Source organism: Acipenser ruthenus, chromosome 48, assembly GCF_902713425.1.
Source record: "Acipenser ruthenus chromosome 48, fAciRut3.2 maternal haplotype, whole genome shotgun sequence".
Taxonomy (NCBI): Eukaryota; Metazoa; Chordata; class Actinopteri; order Acipenseriformes; family Acipenseridae; genus Acipenser; species Acipenser ruthenus.
Genome location: NC_081236.1, coordinates 2270392 through 2289581, shown reverse-complemented (window position 1 = coordinate 2289581; position 19190 = coordinate 2270392). Strand labels below are relative to the sequence as shown.

The 19190-nt window shown below is 41.1% G+C and overlaps 1 protein-coding gene across 1 annotated transcript; it reads left to right on the top strand.

Annotated features, from left to right (window-relative positions):
- The first annotated feature begins 1041 nt into the window (after window positions 1–1041).
- Window positions 1042–19110, top strand: LOC117967610 (macrosialin-like). Its single transcript, XM_059014601.1, has 6 exons — window positions 1042–1234; window positions 6721–7217; window positions 8006–8125; window positions 10262–10325; window positions 13889–14056; window positions 17021–19110. Exons 1-6 carry the CDS (start codon window positions 1183–1185, stop codon window positions 17158–17160), a joined length of 1041 nt encoding a protein of 346 aa, XP_058870584.1. The 5' UTR covers window positions 1042–1182; the 3' UTR covers window positions 17161–19110.
- Window positions 19111–19190: the final 80 nt, after the last annotated feature.

Below are 19190 nucleotides of genomic sequence, written 5' to 3'. Positions count from 1 at the left end.
AACCAAAGAATATGAACTTATCATTAGGTTGTGGATAAACTCAATCAATCTAGAATTAATGCTCAGAACACGTCATAGGTTTTATTCAAGGCTATATTATAAGTTGTATGTAAAACTAGAAGTCAAGCAGACCAGCGTTTGGGCTCTAGTGCCTTCATCAGGGTTATTGAAACTAGAAGAGACTGAGTCAAGCAGACCAGCGTTTGGGCTCTAGTGCCTTCATTAGTGTTACTGAAACTAGAAGAGACTGAGTCAAGCAGACCAGCGTTTGGGCTCCAGTGCCTTCATCAGTGTTATTGAAACTAGAAGAGACTGAGTCAAGCAGACCAGCGTTTGGGCTCTAGTGCCTTCATCAGTGTTATTGAAACTAGAAGAGACTGAGTCAAGCAGACCAGCGTTTGGGCTCTAGTGCCTTCATCAGGGTTATTGAAACTAGAAGAGACTGAGTCAAGCAGACCAGCGTTTGGGCTCCAGTGCCTTCATCAGTGTTGCTGAAACTAGAAGAGACTGCGTCAAGCAGACCAGCGTTTGGGCTCCAGTGCCTTCATCAGTGTTGCTGAAACTAGAAGAGACTGCGTCAAGCAGACCAGCGTTTGGGTACTAGTGCCTTCATCAGTGTTACTGAAACTAAGCATGTCAGCAATCAACAGTATATACAGAATGTTGTAGAATAAGAATTAGAAATTAAATGTTATTCTCAGATATGTGCAAAAATGTAAGAGTGACATAGAGATGGACGGACAGACAGACACCTTCCTATAAGCCCCAGAATCTGCTATTCTCAATAACTTATATGGGTTTACAGTCTGCAGAAGTACACTAATCACAATTTAAAATGCATGTTGGCCCTAACAGCATTAAGTGTTTTTTGTATGTCGGAGACAGCAATACGAATATCAAAGTACAAATTGTTCTTTATTTCTCTGTGATTCAATGACAGTGTTTCAGTGCTAGAGGTTTGATTCAGTGACAGTATTTCACAATACTAGAGGTTTCACTTTGACTCATAGAAAACCACTGAGACACAGTTTGAGAGGCACTCGTCAGCTGCTTTAGCAACAGCAGTTTCATTTCCTCAGCTCAGTTGCTCCCCTCAGATTCAGAGACAAAGACAGACTTTGACAGTGGAATATTAACAGTTATCAAATTCAAATTGGTCAATAAGTGGATTGTTCTTTTAAAATGAAGACTACAGGAACCATGCTTCTCTTTCTAGCACTGGCAGCTATTGTTGGCAAGTATTTTTTTTAATTAAATTAAAATTATTTCTTTTTTACATGGGTAAAATTGAGTCAAAGATGGCTGCGCTATGTAAACGTTTACTGTAGTGAAACCACAGCAAAAGCACGATGAAGCCCAGAGAGGTATGATAAGGCATATTAATAAACATGGCAAACCAGGGGAAACTGTGGTAAATGTGTAGTATAACCATGGGAAACGCAGGGGGAATCTGAAAAATTACTGTGCAAATTTATCATGGTAACAAGTTATTTCTTAGACATTTCACCCATAACTATTAAACACTGACTGGTGCTGAATTTAGAAATAAGAAAAGAAATGTAATACATTGAATGAGAAACATTTACACTTGAAAAATTTGAAGACACTGAAAAAGACTACTATTTGAAATATCTGTCATTAAATGTTTCTTAGAAATGGTCTCAAATGCAATCATTTTTTGGGTTCCATTTATATGGTACATTTATTTAAAGTTTTTTTCTTGTTGGTGTTTCTAGTTTTACAAAAGAGATTGCTAAATTCATTTTAGAAATAGCTTTGGTGAATCCAGGTTGTGGTGACATAAATAAAACACATCAGAACGAGGTTTCTAAAAGTCATTAGGCTAAAGAGCAAGTTACGACACTGTGAAAGAAAAATATACTGGCCAGTGCTGAATTTGTTCCTCAATTTTTGGTGCGTTTTGGTGTTCTGAAACAATTTGCTCTCTTTAACGGGCACATAAGGACCTTTTTATTTTATTGTGTTACATTTTGACCACTTTTTAAAACTTTTAAATTGCATTCCCTGCCTCAAGATGGCTTCCCATGTACCCGCATGGACCTCTCACAACTACATTTCCCATCATCCTGGTAAATCCATCTCAGTTACATATGTGAGCAGGAGGATGATGGGAAATGTAGTTGTGAGAGGTCCATGCGGGTACATGGGAAGCCATCTTGAGGCAGGGAATGCAATTTAAAAGTTTTAAAAAGTGGTCAAAATGTAAAAAAAAAATTTAAACAACACACACACCTTACGTAAACAGTTTTAGCAACACATGGGAACATGTAACACAATAGTAGTGGCCTAATTCACTAGCCTCTCATTCCAGCTCACTTGGGTTCTAATCTGTCAGGTGACATTAGTTTTGTCAGTGGTCTGTCCCAGAGACAGACACAGTGGACATGAATGTAATCCGCATCACAACACAAACACTAGCACAGTTCAGCACACCTGTCTCTGCTTGACAGAGGCCCAGGGCTGAACGGCAGGCAGGGTGTGTTTAGGTCAAGAGTGAGGACACACTGTCTCTCCGAGAATATATATTTGATAAATGAACAATTTCAAACATTTTAGGAATGCACAGGAATGCAAGTTATAGTCTAGCAACTCTCTTACAGCCATTCATTGTGTGCTTAACACCCAGCCATTTCCCCATTCAGTTCTCGTTCAAAAATGCTGTGTGGTTTTTATTTCAGTGTGTGCACTCAAAACTAGGCAACAGTTTGACAGAAATCAGTAAATACATGAATATGCAAATACAGTTCAGCTGAGTTCTAGTTTCCGGTAAATAGGTACTGTAATTGGGCGCTTCGTTTTCGGGTTTTTGATCACGTGATGTCCCTTTTTTTGAGCCGACTCCGTTTAATTAAAACTCCTGGAAAAGTTTGGATTGTGAAACAAATTCGCTTTATTCTTTTTTCACGTAATTTGACTGAGATTATGATTCTGTTTCATTGATAATATATTAAAAAAAAAAAAAAAAAAAAAACGCAAACAGCGTGTGAAGTTAAATTAAATCGGAATTAAGAGGAAACTATTATTTGCAAAACAGGTTATAACATTTTTTGCAACGAGTCATTAAGATTTTAAATCCGGGAAAAGCAATTTTAACTGAACTTGCTTTTTGTGTTCGGTTTGAATTATTCATTATTATTATTATTATTATTATTATTATTATTATTATTATTATTATTTTACATATTCTCATTCAAGTTACGGGAGAAATAATAAAAATGGATCTTGTCTCACAATCAACGCATTTAAGAGTTTAATTAAGAAATGGCGTCGGTTCAATAAAACTTTGAAAAGAAAAGAAAATGAAGCGCCCTATGTATCAAATATATATTCCAGTATTATTCCAAGTGTATTAACTGGATAAAGACGTCCTCTAGAAATAAATAATTAACACACGTGTCTTTCGTATGTCTTAAATATGCTTGTTAGAGAAGGAAACTACTTATACAAGTCTTAATAAACTCAAATGACATATATAATATGAACACGACATTGCAATGGTAGTCTAAGGTTGATAAACACAACTGCATATACACTGGCCAATCCTACTGGGTCCTGATCCCAGCTTTGACATGACTCTACAAGGTGCTGGAAGGTGTCTCGATGGATCAGTCATTAATAACGGTACGATTTTGTCACGGTAAAAATATGTAAAGAAATCATGGCACTGTCACAGCTTCAAATAGACCATTTATGGAATGATCACGGCAAATATTTGAATCGATATTCATTAATATAATATATCGTAATATTTAATTTTTTTATTTAATTTTTTAACATTAACATTTTCGGACAACCGGAACAGAATTACGTTTACTTTTTAAATTCTATGCCCGATGTAGTAATAATAATAATAATAATAATAATAATAATAATAATAATAATAATAATAATAATAATAATAATAAAAATACCGTTTTTTATGTAGCGTTATCACTAGACTAAGTATGAGCACTTGAAATGTAATTTTTGTAATAAAGGATCTGGTTGTAAATTGAGAATTTTACTTCAATATCCTTGTCGTTAATGTTTAAACACAGCTGTGCTGTTGGTGTTACAAGACGTACCGTTCATTAAAAGTTTACCTTTGATGGGGCGTGCGTCACCCCTGAGCACATTGTTCTGATAAGAAGGATCGTTCTGCATCTGCAGTTACAGGTGCTGTTGCATTCTGGGTATTGTTGCAATTCTCCATAGCGAGCCCGTCCTCCATTAGGTTTTGCATTATCAAGGGTATGCAGAGATAAGTTATCTACACAAAAGGCTTCGGTTTGAAAACTGTGATTCTCTTTCAAAGCTGCTCCCTCCACATTGAGACCCGCTGAATGAATGGGTGCGCATGGCGGAGAAAGTGTATGCCAATATTTTGTTAGCTACAATTACTTTATGTGTTAGGTTAACCAGGACTTTTTTAACAGTACACACTGGGACTGAATTGAAAGCGATTTGAAATCAAACTTGTTCATTTCCACCAGCAGCAGATCCATTTCAATTGTGACTGTCTGTCTGTCTGTCTGTCAGCCCCAGTTAGGACTCCAGGCTGGCATAACTCAATCTCTCCACACTGATGGTGAAAGTTACCCAATGTGTATCAAATGGCACTTCCATTGAGATCAATGTAGCTAATGGAAGGGCAAAACAGGAATTATTTTGTTATCTGTGGTCACTTTAAGACCATGCAATGTTAATAACTAACAGTCTAGTTTCACCTTTGCCCTTGATATTTCTGTTCTGGCTGGGACACACTGTGGCTTTGAGTTCAGTTATTTGGAGTCATTTTGCAACGTGTTCAGTTGAGGACCATGACATGTACCAACAGTATGTTCAGATTAGTATAGAATAAGAATGAGCAATTTGATAAGCAATTCTCTGGATATGTGATATATAGATGGATGGATGAATGGACAGACACCGCTCTAGATCCCCAGAATCTGTTATAATCAATTATTTATGCTAAATAATGTTAATACCAAAATGCATGGCAATTTGGATAAGTGGTTCTCCACATCTATGCAGACTGGACAGACAAACAGACAGACAGACAGACAGACAGACATCTCCATAAGTTATTACATTCTGGGGATATACGGGTGTCTGTTTCTCCATACAGCCATCTGTATGTCACACTTATATTTATTAATCACGTTAATACAAAGCTTCATGATAATTGGATAAGCAGTTCTCTAGTCATATGTAAATTTGTGACGTGCACGCGTATGACAGCCTCCACTATATCCATCAAAATAGTTATTAAAACTCAGAAGTGTGTGCACAACAATATCCGGTCAGGTTTTTGTCTCAGATCTCCAGTTTTGAAAGAAAAACATGTTATTGGAAACATGTCTTTTTTTATGGCATTTTATTCAATAGTACTCTCGCGTAATAATTGTCAAAGCTTCATTTGTTAATAGTGTGCTAGAAACTGTATCATACCTGCTACAGAACAACCCCCTAATCCAATGTAAATGATTAACCTTCATCCAATGCAAATGCTCCACTAGTAATAAACAGATAAAACCAGATACAATAGCAGTAAAAGTTTCCTGAAACAGTGGGGAGTTCCCACTGATGAACATTGTGAATGCGGCCAGATCCAAGCGATGAAACACCTACTACAGCTGAAGCCTACGCCTTGCTCAAGGACAGACCTGGTGGAATCGTCTGACACTGGCCAGCGGCGCATCTAACAACGATGCTCAAATCTGATGTGAAGACTAGAAGAAAAAGACTATTATCATCACTCTCGCCATGTTGACCTTCTCTTATTTCCACCTGCATTTCAAACCAAACATGCATGAATAACAAAATAAAGAACTCCTCTTTAAAGCCCCGTCCTGTTACAATCTCAAAACAATACTCTTTGAAGAGTAAGTAGCGGGGTTGCGAAAAATATAGCGTCATACGTCCCCACATGTTGCTAGAACTGTTGAAATAATGTACCTTGAATTTTTCTTTTCATTGTTAACATCCTGACCATTTTTTACACTTTATAATTTTCAAGTCTGTTTTAAAGCACTTACTCTTACCAACTCATCTAATGATAAAGACTGAGTAAGTGGCGATGAACTCAACTTAGGAGTTAACTACCTGAGTTTTAATTGTACGTCCCACACTCTTTGTAGCTAAAGGCAAAATAACCTCGAAAAGAATGGCAAGATGATCAGAGATATTAACTAAACCACGAGAAATGACTAAATCTAAAGTTTACAGTCCAAGAGTCCGATTTGTTACATGACCTTAATGCTGGTCTCCTTAGGCTGTGCCTTCTCTCAGGCAAAGTTAAAATAAAGCTCTTGACATCTGCTGGTGTTGCAAAGTGATGCTGGGTACCGTTAACCAAAATCTTCAGGATCACTGGGTAGAGCAGTGTGTATTGCATTCCTTTTTCCTGGAGAGCATTGCTTCACATTCAGTCCTGCCGTTCTCTGGAGCAGCCCTCAGCACAGTGTCCCGTGTAACTGTGTACTGTAGAAATCACCCCTCTGCCCCAGGCCTTGGGCCGAGCGACATGGCTTGTAAGCAGAGATTTCTTTAAAGCCATGTGTCATGATTTAAATTTCTATAACACGTGTTTCTTTCAAAACTGCATATTTGAGACCTGTATAAGGAATTGAATTGTAGGGCAGGGAAGATTTATGGAGTTATCTTAGTTGTCACTGGAACGTGATTTATCATTTTTAAAATGTCTTTCTATTTTTACAGCTCTCTGTGCATCTGAGGAAGAAAACCCAAGTTGGCCACATCATAAAAAAGCAGCCACGATGTCACCAGCTAAAGAATTTACCAGTCCTACCCAAAGCACCACTATACCAGTGACCAATCACACAACCCATGCACCAACCACCAATCACACAATCCCAATGACCAACCTTACAACTGCCGCACCAATCACAAACCACACAACCCACGCACCAATCACAAACCACACAACCCACGCACCAATCACAAATCACACAACACCAGCAATCACCAATCACACAACCCCAATGACCAATCATACTACCCATGCACCAATCACCAACCACACCACTCCAATGATCACCAATCACACCACAGCTACTACACCCGCTCCAAAGCCAACTCCCCCTGCAGTCCTGGAAGTGGGTGATTACAGTGTGAAGGAAGGGAAGGTTGTGTGTGTCAGAGCTAGGTTGGCGATACAGTTGAAAATTCAATACAACGTTACTGGAGGAAAACAGGTAGGAAAAGAAACTGATCAGTGTGGGAAACAGCAAAAATGCCTCAAAATGGGGATCTTTTGTGTTCATAAAATTTTGCCTAAAAGTGACTGACAAAAATAAAATATTTACTGTAATATTTGCTTATATTAGATTTTACATGTTTTCTACATCCATTTTTAATGTGAGTGCCACTATGACATCTTTAAACGGTATCCTTTTTTAATATGTCAAAGCTCCTGACCGCTTAGCCAAATCACCTTAAAGTGATTGTAGCTCAAAGATAATTCCACTAGCTTCCATTAGCTTCATAGGTCTCAAATGTGCAGTTTTGAAAGAAACACATGTTATAGCAAACTTGTATTTTCATTTTAAAACAGCCATCTAGTACTACACTAGGTTAAAGAAAGTTCTCAGTTTGTTTGCCTTGACCCCAGCAGTGTCTTCTGGGTCATGTTACTGGCTGAAATGTCATGGCTTGTTAACCTAGTGTAGTACCGGGATGTCGTGTTTTAAAATGAAAATACCTGTTTGCTAAAAACATGTTTTTCTTTCAAAACTGCACATTTGAGACCCATATAAAGAATGGATGTGCCTAGCTACTTTAACACATATCAAAAAGCACATATCACATGGTATTTGAGTAATTGTACAAAGAACCAATCAGAATGATTGCAAACATGGAAAGGTCCTGTTTTGAGGGTAATGGTCTGTGTCTAGGATACTACTTGAAATGAGTCTGGCTTTTATTTCCTAGGAAATCTTTTAAAAAACAAAATGAATAAAGATATTCTCTTTTTTTTTTTTAGTCATGGGGCACGTTTATTGTCCAGCCGAACAAAACCGCAGCTTCAGGCAAATGCCAAGATAAACAAGCCACACTTAAACTGAACTTCAAGGAGGGGTCAATCACCTTCTTATTCCAAAAGGTAAGAAAATAATAAAGCACAACACCCCACAGTAAAAGCACAGCAAAGTGTAAGAAAGCACAGAGAGGTGTGGTAAAGCATAGGGAAGCATTGTAAAGCACAGAGAGGTGTGGTAAAGCATAGGGAAGCACTGTAAAGCACAGAGAGGTGTGGTAAAGCATAGGGAAGCATTGTAAAGCACAGAGAGGTGTGGTAAAGCATAGGGAAGCATTGTAAAGCACAGAGAGGTCTGGTAAAGCATAGGGAAGCATTGTAAAGCACAGAGAGGTCTGGTAAAGCATAGGGAAGCACTGTAAAGCACAGAGAGGTCTGGTAAAGCATAGAGAAGCATTGTAAAGCACAGAGAGGTCTGGTAAAGCATAGGGAAGCATTGTAAAGCACAGAGAGGTCTGGTAAAGCATAGGGAAGCATTGTAAAGCACAGAGAGGTCTGGTAAAGCATAGGGGAGCATTGTAAATCACAGAGAGGTCTGATAAAGCATAGGGAAGAATTGTAAAGCACAGAGAGGTTTGGTAAAGCATAGGGAAGCATTGTAAAGCACAGAGAGGTCTGGTAAAGCATAAGGAAGCATTGTAAAGCACAGAGAGGTATGGTAAAGCATAGGGAAGCATTGTAATGCACAGAGAGGTCTGGTAAAGCAAAGGGAAGCACTGTAAAGCACAGAGAGGTCTGGTAAAGCATAGGGAAGCATTGTAAAGCACAGAGAGGTCTGGTAAAGCATAGGGAAGCACTGTAAAGCACAGAGAGGTCTGGTAAAGCATAGGGAAGCATTGTAAAGCACAGAGAGGTGTGGTAAAGCATAGGGAAGCATTGTAAAGCACAGAGAGGTATGGTACGTAATAAAAAAACAAACCATGGTAAACTATGGTAAATGCATCGTATTACTATGGGAAAAGCACAGGGTAAACCTGACTGCGGTAAACACAAGGTATAGTAGCAGGATCACACCGGAACCCAGATCTGTTACTTTTTGTCTTATCACTTCCTGCACAGCGGGTCACATGCATAAATACCATTATATTTTAAAAAGCAAAACTATTCTAATGAAAAAGCTTTTGATACAGCTAGATAGAGTTTTGCGTAGGCTACAAAACTGTCCCTGAGGGTCTCCCCTGGTAAAGGCACGGCCGCGTGGTGTGCAGGGGGAGTCGCACAGTCAGGGGAGCGCAGGGGTCCCCGAGGGTCCATCCGGGCCCGGTAGCTCACATCCACTGTGGAGCTCCTGGGTGCAAAGAGCTGATTATCTTGGGGACTGAACTGGTTCTCGAGCTATTGTGGGGAGTTGCTCCAGTGAGGGAGTGGAATTGGACTAAAATGGGGGGTAAAATAAATGTTTTTTAAAAAGAAACAAAACAATATACTATAAAAAGAATATTAGTAAAGATTAGGCATCTGTCTGAAGTAAAAACAACAGTGAGAATTTATTTTGTATACTTCCTCTTAACTAAATATTCTGCAATTTATTCTGAAATTGTAGCACATTAACTTAGACCACAAACCTTGATACGAAATTGAATCTGCCAACTGGGGAAGTTATTTGTCATATATTTATTTAAAATATATAATAGCTTTCCTGTCATGCAAAACCTTTATTTAAAAATAAAAATGGGAACAAAATATTCTCACCAAAACACAGGTGCAAAAATACAGTTTCAACAGTTAAAGCTGAGGGACTGGGAGGGAGGGAAGCAGTGTGGCTCTAGTGGAGCTGAGGAGGGACTGGGAGGGAGGGAAGCAGTGTGACTAGTGTAGAGCGGAGGGGCTGGGAGGGAGGGAAGCAGTGTGGCTCTAGTGTTGAAAGCTGAGGGGCTAGGAGGGAGGGAGGGAAGCAGTGTGGCTCTAGTGTTGAGAGCTGAGGGACTGGGAGGGAGGGAGGGAAGCAGTGTGGTTCTAGTGGTTAGAGCTGAGGAGGGACTGGGAGGGAGGGAAGCAGTGTGGCTCTAGTGTTGAGAGCTGAGGGACTGGGAGGGAGGGAAGCAGTGTGGCTCTAGTGTCGAAAGCTGAGGGGATGGGAGGGAGTGAAGCAGTGTGGCTCTAGTGTAGAGCGGAGGGGCTGGGAGGGAGGGAAGCAGTGTGGCTCTAGTGGTTGAATAGAAGTAGAGGGACTCCTAACTAACATTTTTTTTGTCACTGCAGGACAATAACAATGTGTTTGTGAAATTCATCAAGGCTGAAGTCAATTACACATTTACAAATACAGGTACGTCTCAGCATTCAATATGAAAGGGATTGCAAATCTCTATCAAAAAAAAAATATCTTCATGCTAAAAGAAAGTTTCACTGACAAACATTTCAGCTAGAAGTCTTTCTTAGTGTCATCAAAGTACATTCTAAGGCCAACATTTCGATGAGAAGTCTTTCTCAGTGACTGATGTTGAAATGGTTTTGTATTCAATCCTTATACAATCTTGGAGACTGCAGCCCGGATTGATACAGTGTGAATGTTCTCTTACTGCTCACATTAAGAGGAGTGTGTGTGTGATAATTATCCACAAATGGGACTTTAAGCTTGCAGAGGTGAGAGTGACTAGTTAGTCATGCAGGCAACATTGGAATGTACTGAAAATGTTGGTAGAAGAGGGGTATAGTGTGAGGTGGGAATAGTGTGTGGTACAGGGGGGATAGTGTGTGATACAGGGAGATAATGTGAGGTGGAGATAGTGTGTGGTACAGAGGGGATAGTGTGAGGTGGGAATAGTGTGTGATACAGGGAGATAATGTGAGGTGGGGATAGTGTGTGGTACAGGGGGGGATAGTGTGAGGTGGGGATAGTGTGTGGTACAGAGGGGATAGTGTGAGGTGGGGATAGTGTGTGGTACAGGGGGGATAGTGTGAGGTGGGGATAGTGTGTGGTACAGGGGGATAGTGTGAGGTGGGAATAGTGTGTGGTACAGGGGGATAGTGTGAGGTGGGGATAGTGTGTGGTACAGGGGGATAGTGTGAGGTGGGAATAGTGTGTGGTACAGAGGGGATAGTGTGAGGTGGGGATAGTGTGTGGTAGAGGGGGGATAGTGTGAGGTGGGAATAGTGTGTGGTACAGGGGGGATAGTGTGAGGTGGGAATAGTGTGTGGTACAGGGGGATAGTGTGAGGTGGGAATAGTGTGTGGTACAGAGGGGATAGTGTGAGGTGGGAATAGTGTGTGGTACAGAGGGGATAGTGTGAGGTGGGAATAGTGTGTGGTACAGAGGGGATAGTGTGAGGTGGGAATAGTGTGTGGTACAGGGGGATAGTGTGAGGTGGGGATAGTGTGTGGTAGAGGGGGGATAGTGTGAGGTGGGGATAGTGTGTGGTACAGGGGGATAGTGTGAGGTGGGGATAGTGTGTGGTACAGAGGGGATAGTGTGAGGTGGGAATAGTGTGTGGTACAGGGGGATAGTGTGAGGTGGGAATAGTGTGTGGTAGAGGGGGGATAGTGTGAGGTGGGAATAGTGTGTGGTACAGAGGGGATAGTGTGAGGAGGGAATAGTGTGTGGTACAGGGGGGATAGTGTGAGGTGGGGATAGTGTGTGGTACAGAGAGGATAGTGTGAGGTGGGGATAGTGTGTGGTACAGGGGGATAGTGTGAGGTGGGAATAGTGTGTGGTAGAGGGGGGATAGTGTGAGGTGGGAATAGTGTGTGGTACAGAGGGGATAGTGTGAGGTGGGAATAGTGTGTGGTACAGGGAGATAGTGTGAGGTGGGAATAGTGTGTGGTACAGGGGGATAGTGTGAGGTGGGGATAGTGTGTGGTACAGGGGGGATAGTGTGAGGTGGGAATAGTGTGTGGTACAGAGGGGATAGTGTGAGGTGGGAATAGTGTGTGGTACAGGGGGGATAGTGTGAGGTGGGGATAGTGTGTGGTACAGAGGGGATAGTGTGAGGTGGGAATAGTGTGTGGTACAGGGGGATAGTGTGAGGTGGGAATAGTGTGTGGTATAGGGGGATAGTGTGAGGTGGGGATAGTGTGTGGTACAGAGGGGATAGTGTGAGGTGGGGATAGTGTGAGGTGGGGATAGTGTGTGGTACAGGGGGATAGTGTGAGGTTGGAATAGTGTGTGGTACAGGGAGATAGTGTGAGGTGGGGATAGTGTGTGGTACAGTGGGGATAGTGTGAGGTGGGGATAGTGTGTGGTACAGGGGGATAGTGTGAGGTGGGAATAGTGTGTGGTACAGGGGGATAGTGTGAGGTGGGAATAGTGTGTGGTACAGGGGGGGATAGTGTGAGTTGGGGATAGTGTGTGGTACAGGGGGGATAGTGTGAGGTGGGGATAGTGTGTGGTACAGGGGGATAGTGTGAGGTGGGAATAGTGTGTGGTACAGGGGGATAGTGTGAGGTGGGAATAGTGTGTGGTACAGGGGGGGATAGTGTGAGGTGGGGATAGTGTGTGGTACAGGGGGATAGTGTGAGGTGGGGATAGTGTGTGGTACAGGGGGATAGTGTGAGGTGGGAATAGTGTGTGGTACAGGGGGATAGTGTGAGGTGGGGATAGTGTGTGGTACAGGGAGATAGTGTGAGGTGGGAATAGTGTGTGGTACAGGGGGGGATAGTGTGAGGTGGGGATAGTGTGTGGTACAGGGGGATAGTGTGAGGTGGGGATAGTGTGTGGTACAGGGGGGATAGTGTGAGGTGGGGATAGTGTGTGGTACAGGGGGATAGTGTGAGGTGGGGATAGTGTGTGGTACAGGGGGGATAGTGTGAGGTGGGGATAGTGTGTGGTACAGGGAGATAGTGTGAGGTGGGAATAGTGTGTGGTACAGGGGGATAGTGTGAGGTGGGAATAGTGTGTGGTACAGGGGGATAGTGTGAGGTGGGGATAGTGTGTGGTACAGGGAGATAGTGTGAGGTGGGGATAGTGTGTGGTACAGGGGGGATAGTGTGAGGTGGGGATAGTGTGTGGTACAGGGGGATAGTGTGAGGTGGGAATAGTGTGTGGTACAGGGGGATAGTGTGAGGTTGGAATAGTGTGTGGTACAGGGAGATAGTGTGAGGTGGGGATAGTGTGTGGTACAGGGGGGATAGTGTGAGGTGGGGATAGTGTGTGGTACAGGGGGATAGTGTGAGGTGGGAATAGTGTGTGGTACAGGGGGATAGTGTGAGGTGGGAATAGTGTGTGGTACAGGGGGGGATAGTGTGAGGTGGGGATAGTGTGTGGTACAGGGGGATAGTGTGAGGTGGGGATAGTGTGTGGTACAGGGGGATAGTGTGAGGTGGGGATAGTGTGTGGTACAGGGGGGATAGTGTGAGGTGGGGATAGTGTGTGGTACAGGAGGATAGTGTGAGGTGGGGATAGTGTGTGGTACAGGGGGATAGTGTGAGGTGGGCATAGTGTGTGGTACAGGGGGGATAGTGTGAGGTGGGGATAGTGTGTGGTACAGGGGGATAGTGTGAGGTGGGAATAGTGTGTGGTACAGGGGGATAGTGTGAGGTGGGAATAGTGTGTGGTACAGGGGGGGATAGTGTGAGGTGGGGATAGTGTGTGGTACAGGGGGATAGTGTGAGGTGGGGATAGTGTGTGGTACAGGGGGGATAGTGTGAGGTGGGGATAGTGTGTGGTACAGGAGGATAGTGTGAGGTGGGGATAGTGTGTGGTACAGGGGGGATAGTGTGAGGTGGGGATAGAGTATAAATTCACACTGCCAGAACACATCTTGTTATCATTGAGTTGTACTTAATAATTGGAAAGCATCATTTTGTGTTTGGCAATGTAAAACATGCATTCTGACATATCTGGGCTGGCTGGGTTGTGTGTCTCTGACTGTGTGATGTCATTTCCTGTCACAGAGTCTCACTTCTCGGCTTCCAATAACTCTCTGTCTGTGTTCGGGGCTGGGATTGGACGCTCATACAGCTGCAAGAACCAATCGGTGATGATCAATTCCGGATTCTACCTGGAGACCAGCCAGCAACAGGTTCAGGCCTTTAACATCACCAAGGGAGACTTCGGACCAGGTATTAGAGTTTCCAGTGCATATTGAACAAGAATATCAGTAACATCTACCCATCCCCCATCGCCACGGCTGCAAATTCAACTAGCGCTATCAGTATGAGGAAGGTTGATGGCCATAATGTATACCAGCAGTATGTAGAGAATATGACATGGTAATGACATGCTTAAAGTAATTATAACAAAAGAATGCCATACATCAATCAATCAATCAATATTCATTTTATATAGCGCCTTTCATAGAGGACCACCATCAAAAAGTGCTTTACAAGACAAATTAAAAACCAATGCATAATTATTATTATTATTATTACTATTATTATTTATTTCTTAGCAGACACCCTTATCCAGGGCGACTTACAATCGTAAGCAAATACATTTCAAGTGTTACAATACAAGTAATACAATAAGAGCAAGAAATACAATAACTTTTGTTCAAGCAAAGTACAAGTGTGACAAACCACAACTCAATAATACAGCAGATAATAGTGATAGTTACATCAGGATATGATTAAATAGTGATAGTTACATCAGGATGTGATTAAATACAAAGTACTACAGGTTAAACACTTGGCAGATTACAGTATTCTGAAGTACAGGATTAAATGCAGTAAAATAGGGGGCAGATAAGAGCAAAATAAAGCACATTTACATGAAGGGTGATAGTGTCCCAGGATACAAACAGAGGAGTTCTACAGGTGCTGTTTGAAGAGGTGAGTCTTAAGGAGGCGCCGGAATGTGGTCAGGGACTGGGCAGTCCTGACATCTGTAGGAAGGTCATTCCACCACTGCGGGTGGAGAAGGAGCGGGCTCTGGAGGCAGGGGAGCGTAGCGGAGGTAGAGCTAGTCTTCTAGTGCAGGCGGAGCGGAGAGGTCGAGTGGGGGTGTAGGGAGAGATGAGGGTCTGGAGGTAGCTGGGTGCAGTCTGGTCAAGGCATCTGTAGGCTAGTACAAGAGTCTTGAACTGGATGCGAGCGGTGATCGGGAGCCAGTGGAGCGAGCGGAGTAGTGGAGTAGCGTGGGCGAAGCGAGGCAGAGAGAACACCAGGCGGGCAACAGAGTTCTGGATGAGCTGGAGCGGACGGGTGGCGGACGCAGGGGGGCCAGCCAATACATTAAATACAGTGAAAAACAAAGTGTGATACATTAAATACAAGGCTAGGATGTGAGAATTCTAAAACATTGTGGATGCGTCTGTCATATAGAATCATAAGAAGATACAGTGAAAGATCAGGAGTAGCAGAGACACAAAGCTAATAACAGAGATCAGGCTTAAAGAGCATGGAAAGCAAGAGAGAACACATCTACCCATGCTGCACTTCCACAAGCTACATAGATCTCAAATGTGCAGTTTTAAAAGAAACACATGTATTTTCATTTAAGACGTGATTTCTGGTACTAAACTAAGTCAAAGGAAGCTCTTGGTTGCTGTGCCTTATTCTTAGGTGATCTGTTTGCACTTGCACTCCCTGGCTCATTTCACCTCAGTAGGCGTCTTCTGGGTTAAAGCATGTTACTGGCTGAAAGCATGCCCATCAATAAGGGAAGCAGCTGATTGGCTATTGACAGAAAAGAAGCCAGTGAAGGGGTGGGGACAAATTCACCCTCCAGGTGAAAGTGCAAGACAGAGTTTCTTGAATCATGTTTTAAATGAAAATACATGTCTGCTATAACATGCGTTTCTTTCAAAACTGCACATTTGAGACCTATACAATGACTATATGTGCAACTATTCTGTTAGCTACAGTAACTTTTATCACAATGTTCTGCTATCAGTATGATGCTTGTTATTTCGGAGTTTCCATCCTTCCTTGGTTAATTGCCATGTCTTTGAGTTGAGTATTCTTCAGTATTGTGCAGTATAATTACGGCTTCGATTTTAACCGATAAAACCCGATAAAACACCCTAGATACAAATAAAATGATATTGGTGGATAGCCAATAAACACCGGAAAAACTGTGAAATGGTTAATCAATTCACATTGACTTTACCCTTTCCCCATTAAAAAATAAAACCTACTAGAAAAATAATAATAAATACATTTCCCAGTGCTGCTGGGCAACGTCCCGCCCTCCTGACTTGCATCTATCATTGATTCGTTCTGAATACTTTAAACCTGCCCCAACTACTGAGTGACAGCACATTCCTACATTTCTATTGGAGACTCCGCTTGCAAGATTTAAAACGAGATTACAATCCGGATGGAAGCTTGTTAGCGGAATTTCAAGCTGTATTATAGTTAAGATACAGAGGAATTAAAACAGAATTGTGGCGAAATGTACAAAAATGCCTACACACAAAAACCCCACAAGAATGTGCCCGTGACCGTAGGGATTTTGTTGTGGAAGACAGCAAAGGAAAGAAACTTATATGTGCATGTACTGTAGAGTTACTATACATATTTTGACAGAAAAAAAAACGCTGAAGCATTTTGGAAAGTAACCAAAAACACTAATTTCATACAGTATATCAAAAACGAAAGCCCCGAAAAAAAAAAACGATTTACATAAAACTCGAAAATAGCTAAAAAATAAGCACCGAAAAATACAATTAATAAAACCTGAAAAACAGAAGCCCTAAATACAATGTAGGAAGCCACACATTTCAGGAATGTATTTATATACATGGAAATATGACAAATATAAACATACTGTCGATTTCTTAAAATAAAGTGTCCTATTACCAAGGCAACAAGGAATATCATTTAGTTGTATTATGTTTGAGGGGCTCTGTTGCTCTTATGGTATATATCTTGGAGAACAGACGTCCACGTTCTAATCATGTGACCTTTCAACGCCATCCATATACAGCAGACTAATCTTCTAAAACTTGAATATCATAACTCTGTGATTAGTATGCATATTCTACAGGTGATCAGTTGATTTGTCAGACGTCATTCATGATCTATAGGAAAATGCATGTGTTCTTTTTTTTTACTTTCTTCATTAACCCTTTGCTGTGTTTCCAGCTGACTTCTGTCCTGCAGACAAACCCAATTACACCATAGCCATTGCAGTGGGTGTGGTCTTAGCCATCCTGATTGTCATCGTCATCATCGCTTACCTCATCAGCAGGAGGCGGGGCCAAGCTGGATACCAGACTCTATAAGAAGGATGCCACCTTGTGTTCATGAGTGGCAACTACAGTCAAATACAGTGAAACCTCTATAATATTAAAAAGAGTTGTACAATTGTAAGGATAATATTACACAAAGTTTTCATTCCTGAGTTACACTGACTGGCAGTGATTCAAATCAAATCAAATTGTATTTATAGCGTGCCTTTCATACATACAAAGCAACGAAATCCATTTCTATAAGGATCCAATCCAAGTGCAATCTGTTTCTATAAGGATCCCAAGAGCCACAAAACTGGCAACAGTTAGACAATAACATTAAAAAACAGCCTAATAAAGAATATGTTGAAAATAGCAATTGATAAGAGATTGACAAAAGCAGCTGAGTGATCTCAAAACTGTGTCAAGTCAGCTCTTAAAGATCCCAGTGATTCAGCATCATCAACATGTGTCCCCTGGTCCAGGCTTCTGTGTTTAAAGTATTGCTGGCGGTTTTTCAACTCCTGTTAAGATTTTAAGAATTCTTCTTTGTTCTAAATAAATAGGTTTCCTCAATCTTCACCGTTCATTCCTTTTAGCCCTGGGATTAGTCTGGTTGCTCTTCGCCGGACTCTGGGTCGTTGTTTTTTTTTTGTAAATTCTGTTTTGATGATTTAAGCTTTGTGAATCATTTCCTTTGGAATTGCAGCTTTGCAACTGCAGTGAAATGAAATCTTTTTTGGGGGGGGGGATAATTACTGTGTCACTGTAAATTGAATTAGAATTCAGGGTCACACTTTACATTAGATGTCTCTAATTACTGTTGATTTACATAGTAGTTATTTAGTAAACACATGTGTGCTTACACATCATTACAATGTTATTATGCATAGTTACAATGTATTTAATGTGCAAATCTTTTTGCACAATATATATAAGTACACAATCAGAAAAGGGGTTAGGTTTAGAGTTAGGGTTATAGCATGCAAAAAGATTTACACATTAATTACATTGTAACTATGCATAATAACATTGTAATAACATGTATTTACTAAATATGTCAATGCAAAGTAATTAAAAACACTTTGTTACTGAATTCAGTTATATTTCATTTTGTATTTGATTTTTTAAATTATTTTTTAGTAAATAGCCCAGTTGCTGTCAATGGGACCTTTGTGATGTTTGTTTCTCCAAGTTGAACCGTATCATTTTATCACAAGATAACAGGATTTGGAATCTCAATTAAAGTGAATGGAGCGATTCTTATATAATCCAATGGAATGTATAGAAATATGTTATGAATATTGATTGTAAAGGGATAATTGGTGTGGGTATGAAATATCCACCCTTATAAAAGCTTCCCATAGTAAAAACACAACAAAGTGTAATGCAGCATATTGAAAGCATGGTAAAGGATTAGCCATGTAAATCACAGAGAGGTACGGTCAAGCATAACTCAAACCATGGTAAACTATGGTAAATAAATAGTATTACTATGGGAAAAGTATGCACAATGACCATGCACATTTACTGTGGTAAAGTTGTATAAGTATTTTTCTTGTTTAGATTTTAATTAATTTTCTGTTTCATTCATCACAGCCTGGTGGCCTCTATAGAGCGCTCTGAAGCTAAATTCTTATCTGGGACACCATTAACCATTAACCTGCCCCCTGCAACACTCTGCCCCTTAGTTTTTTTTTTTTCATTACTTTGTATTCTGCTTTTTAAAAGTTGCTCAATGCATGTATTAGCCCTTATAAAAGTTTCCCACAGTAAAAAGTGTAATAAAGCACAGTGAATGCACAGTAAAGCACTGGTAAGCACAGAGGTATGGTAAAGCATGGTAAACTAATGCAAAGTATAACCATGGGAAAACTGCAGAAATACTGTGCAAACAGACCATGTTAAATGTTTATAAGGGACAATACTGTGTATAAGTATGTACATGCATGTTTTGTTTCTTGCTTTTGAATAATAAAATGTTTTCAGTGTGTTCATCAATTATTACCTGTCTGGCAGTGCATTGGTTGAAAATGGTAAATGCATGGTATAACCATGGGGAAGGTACAGAGGTATCGTGCAAC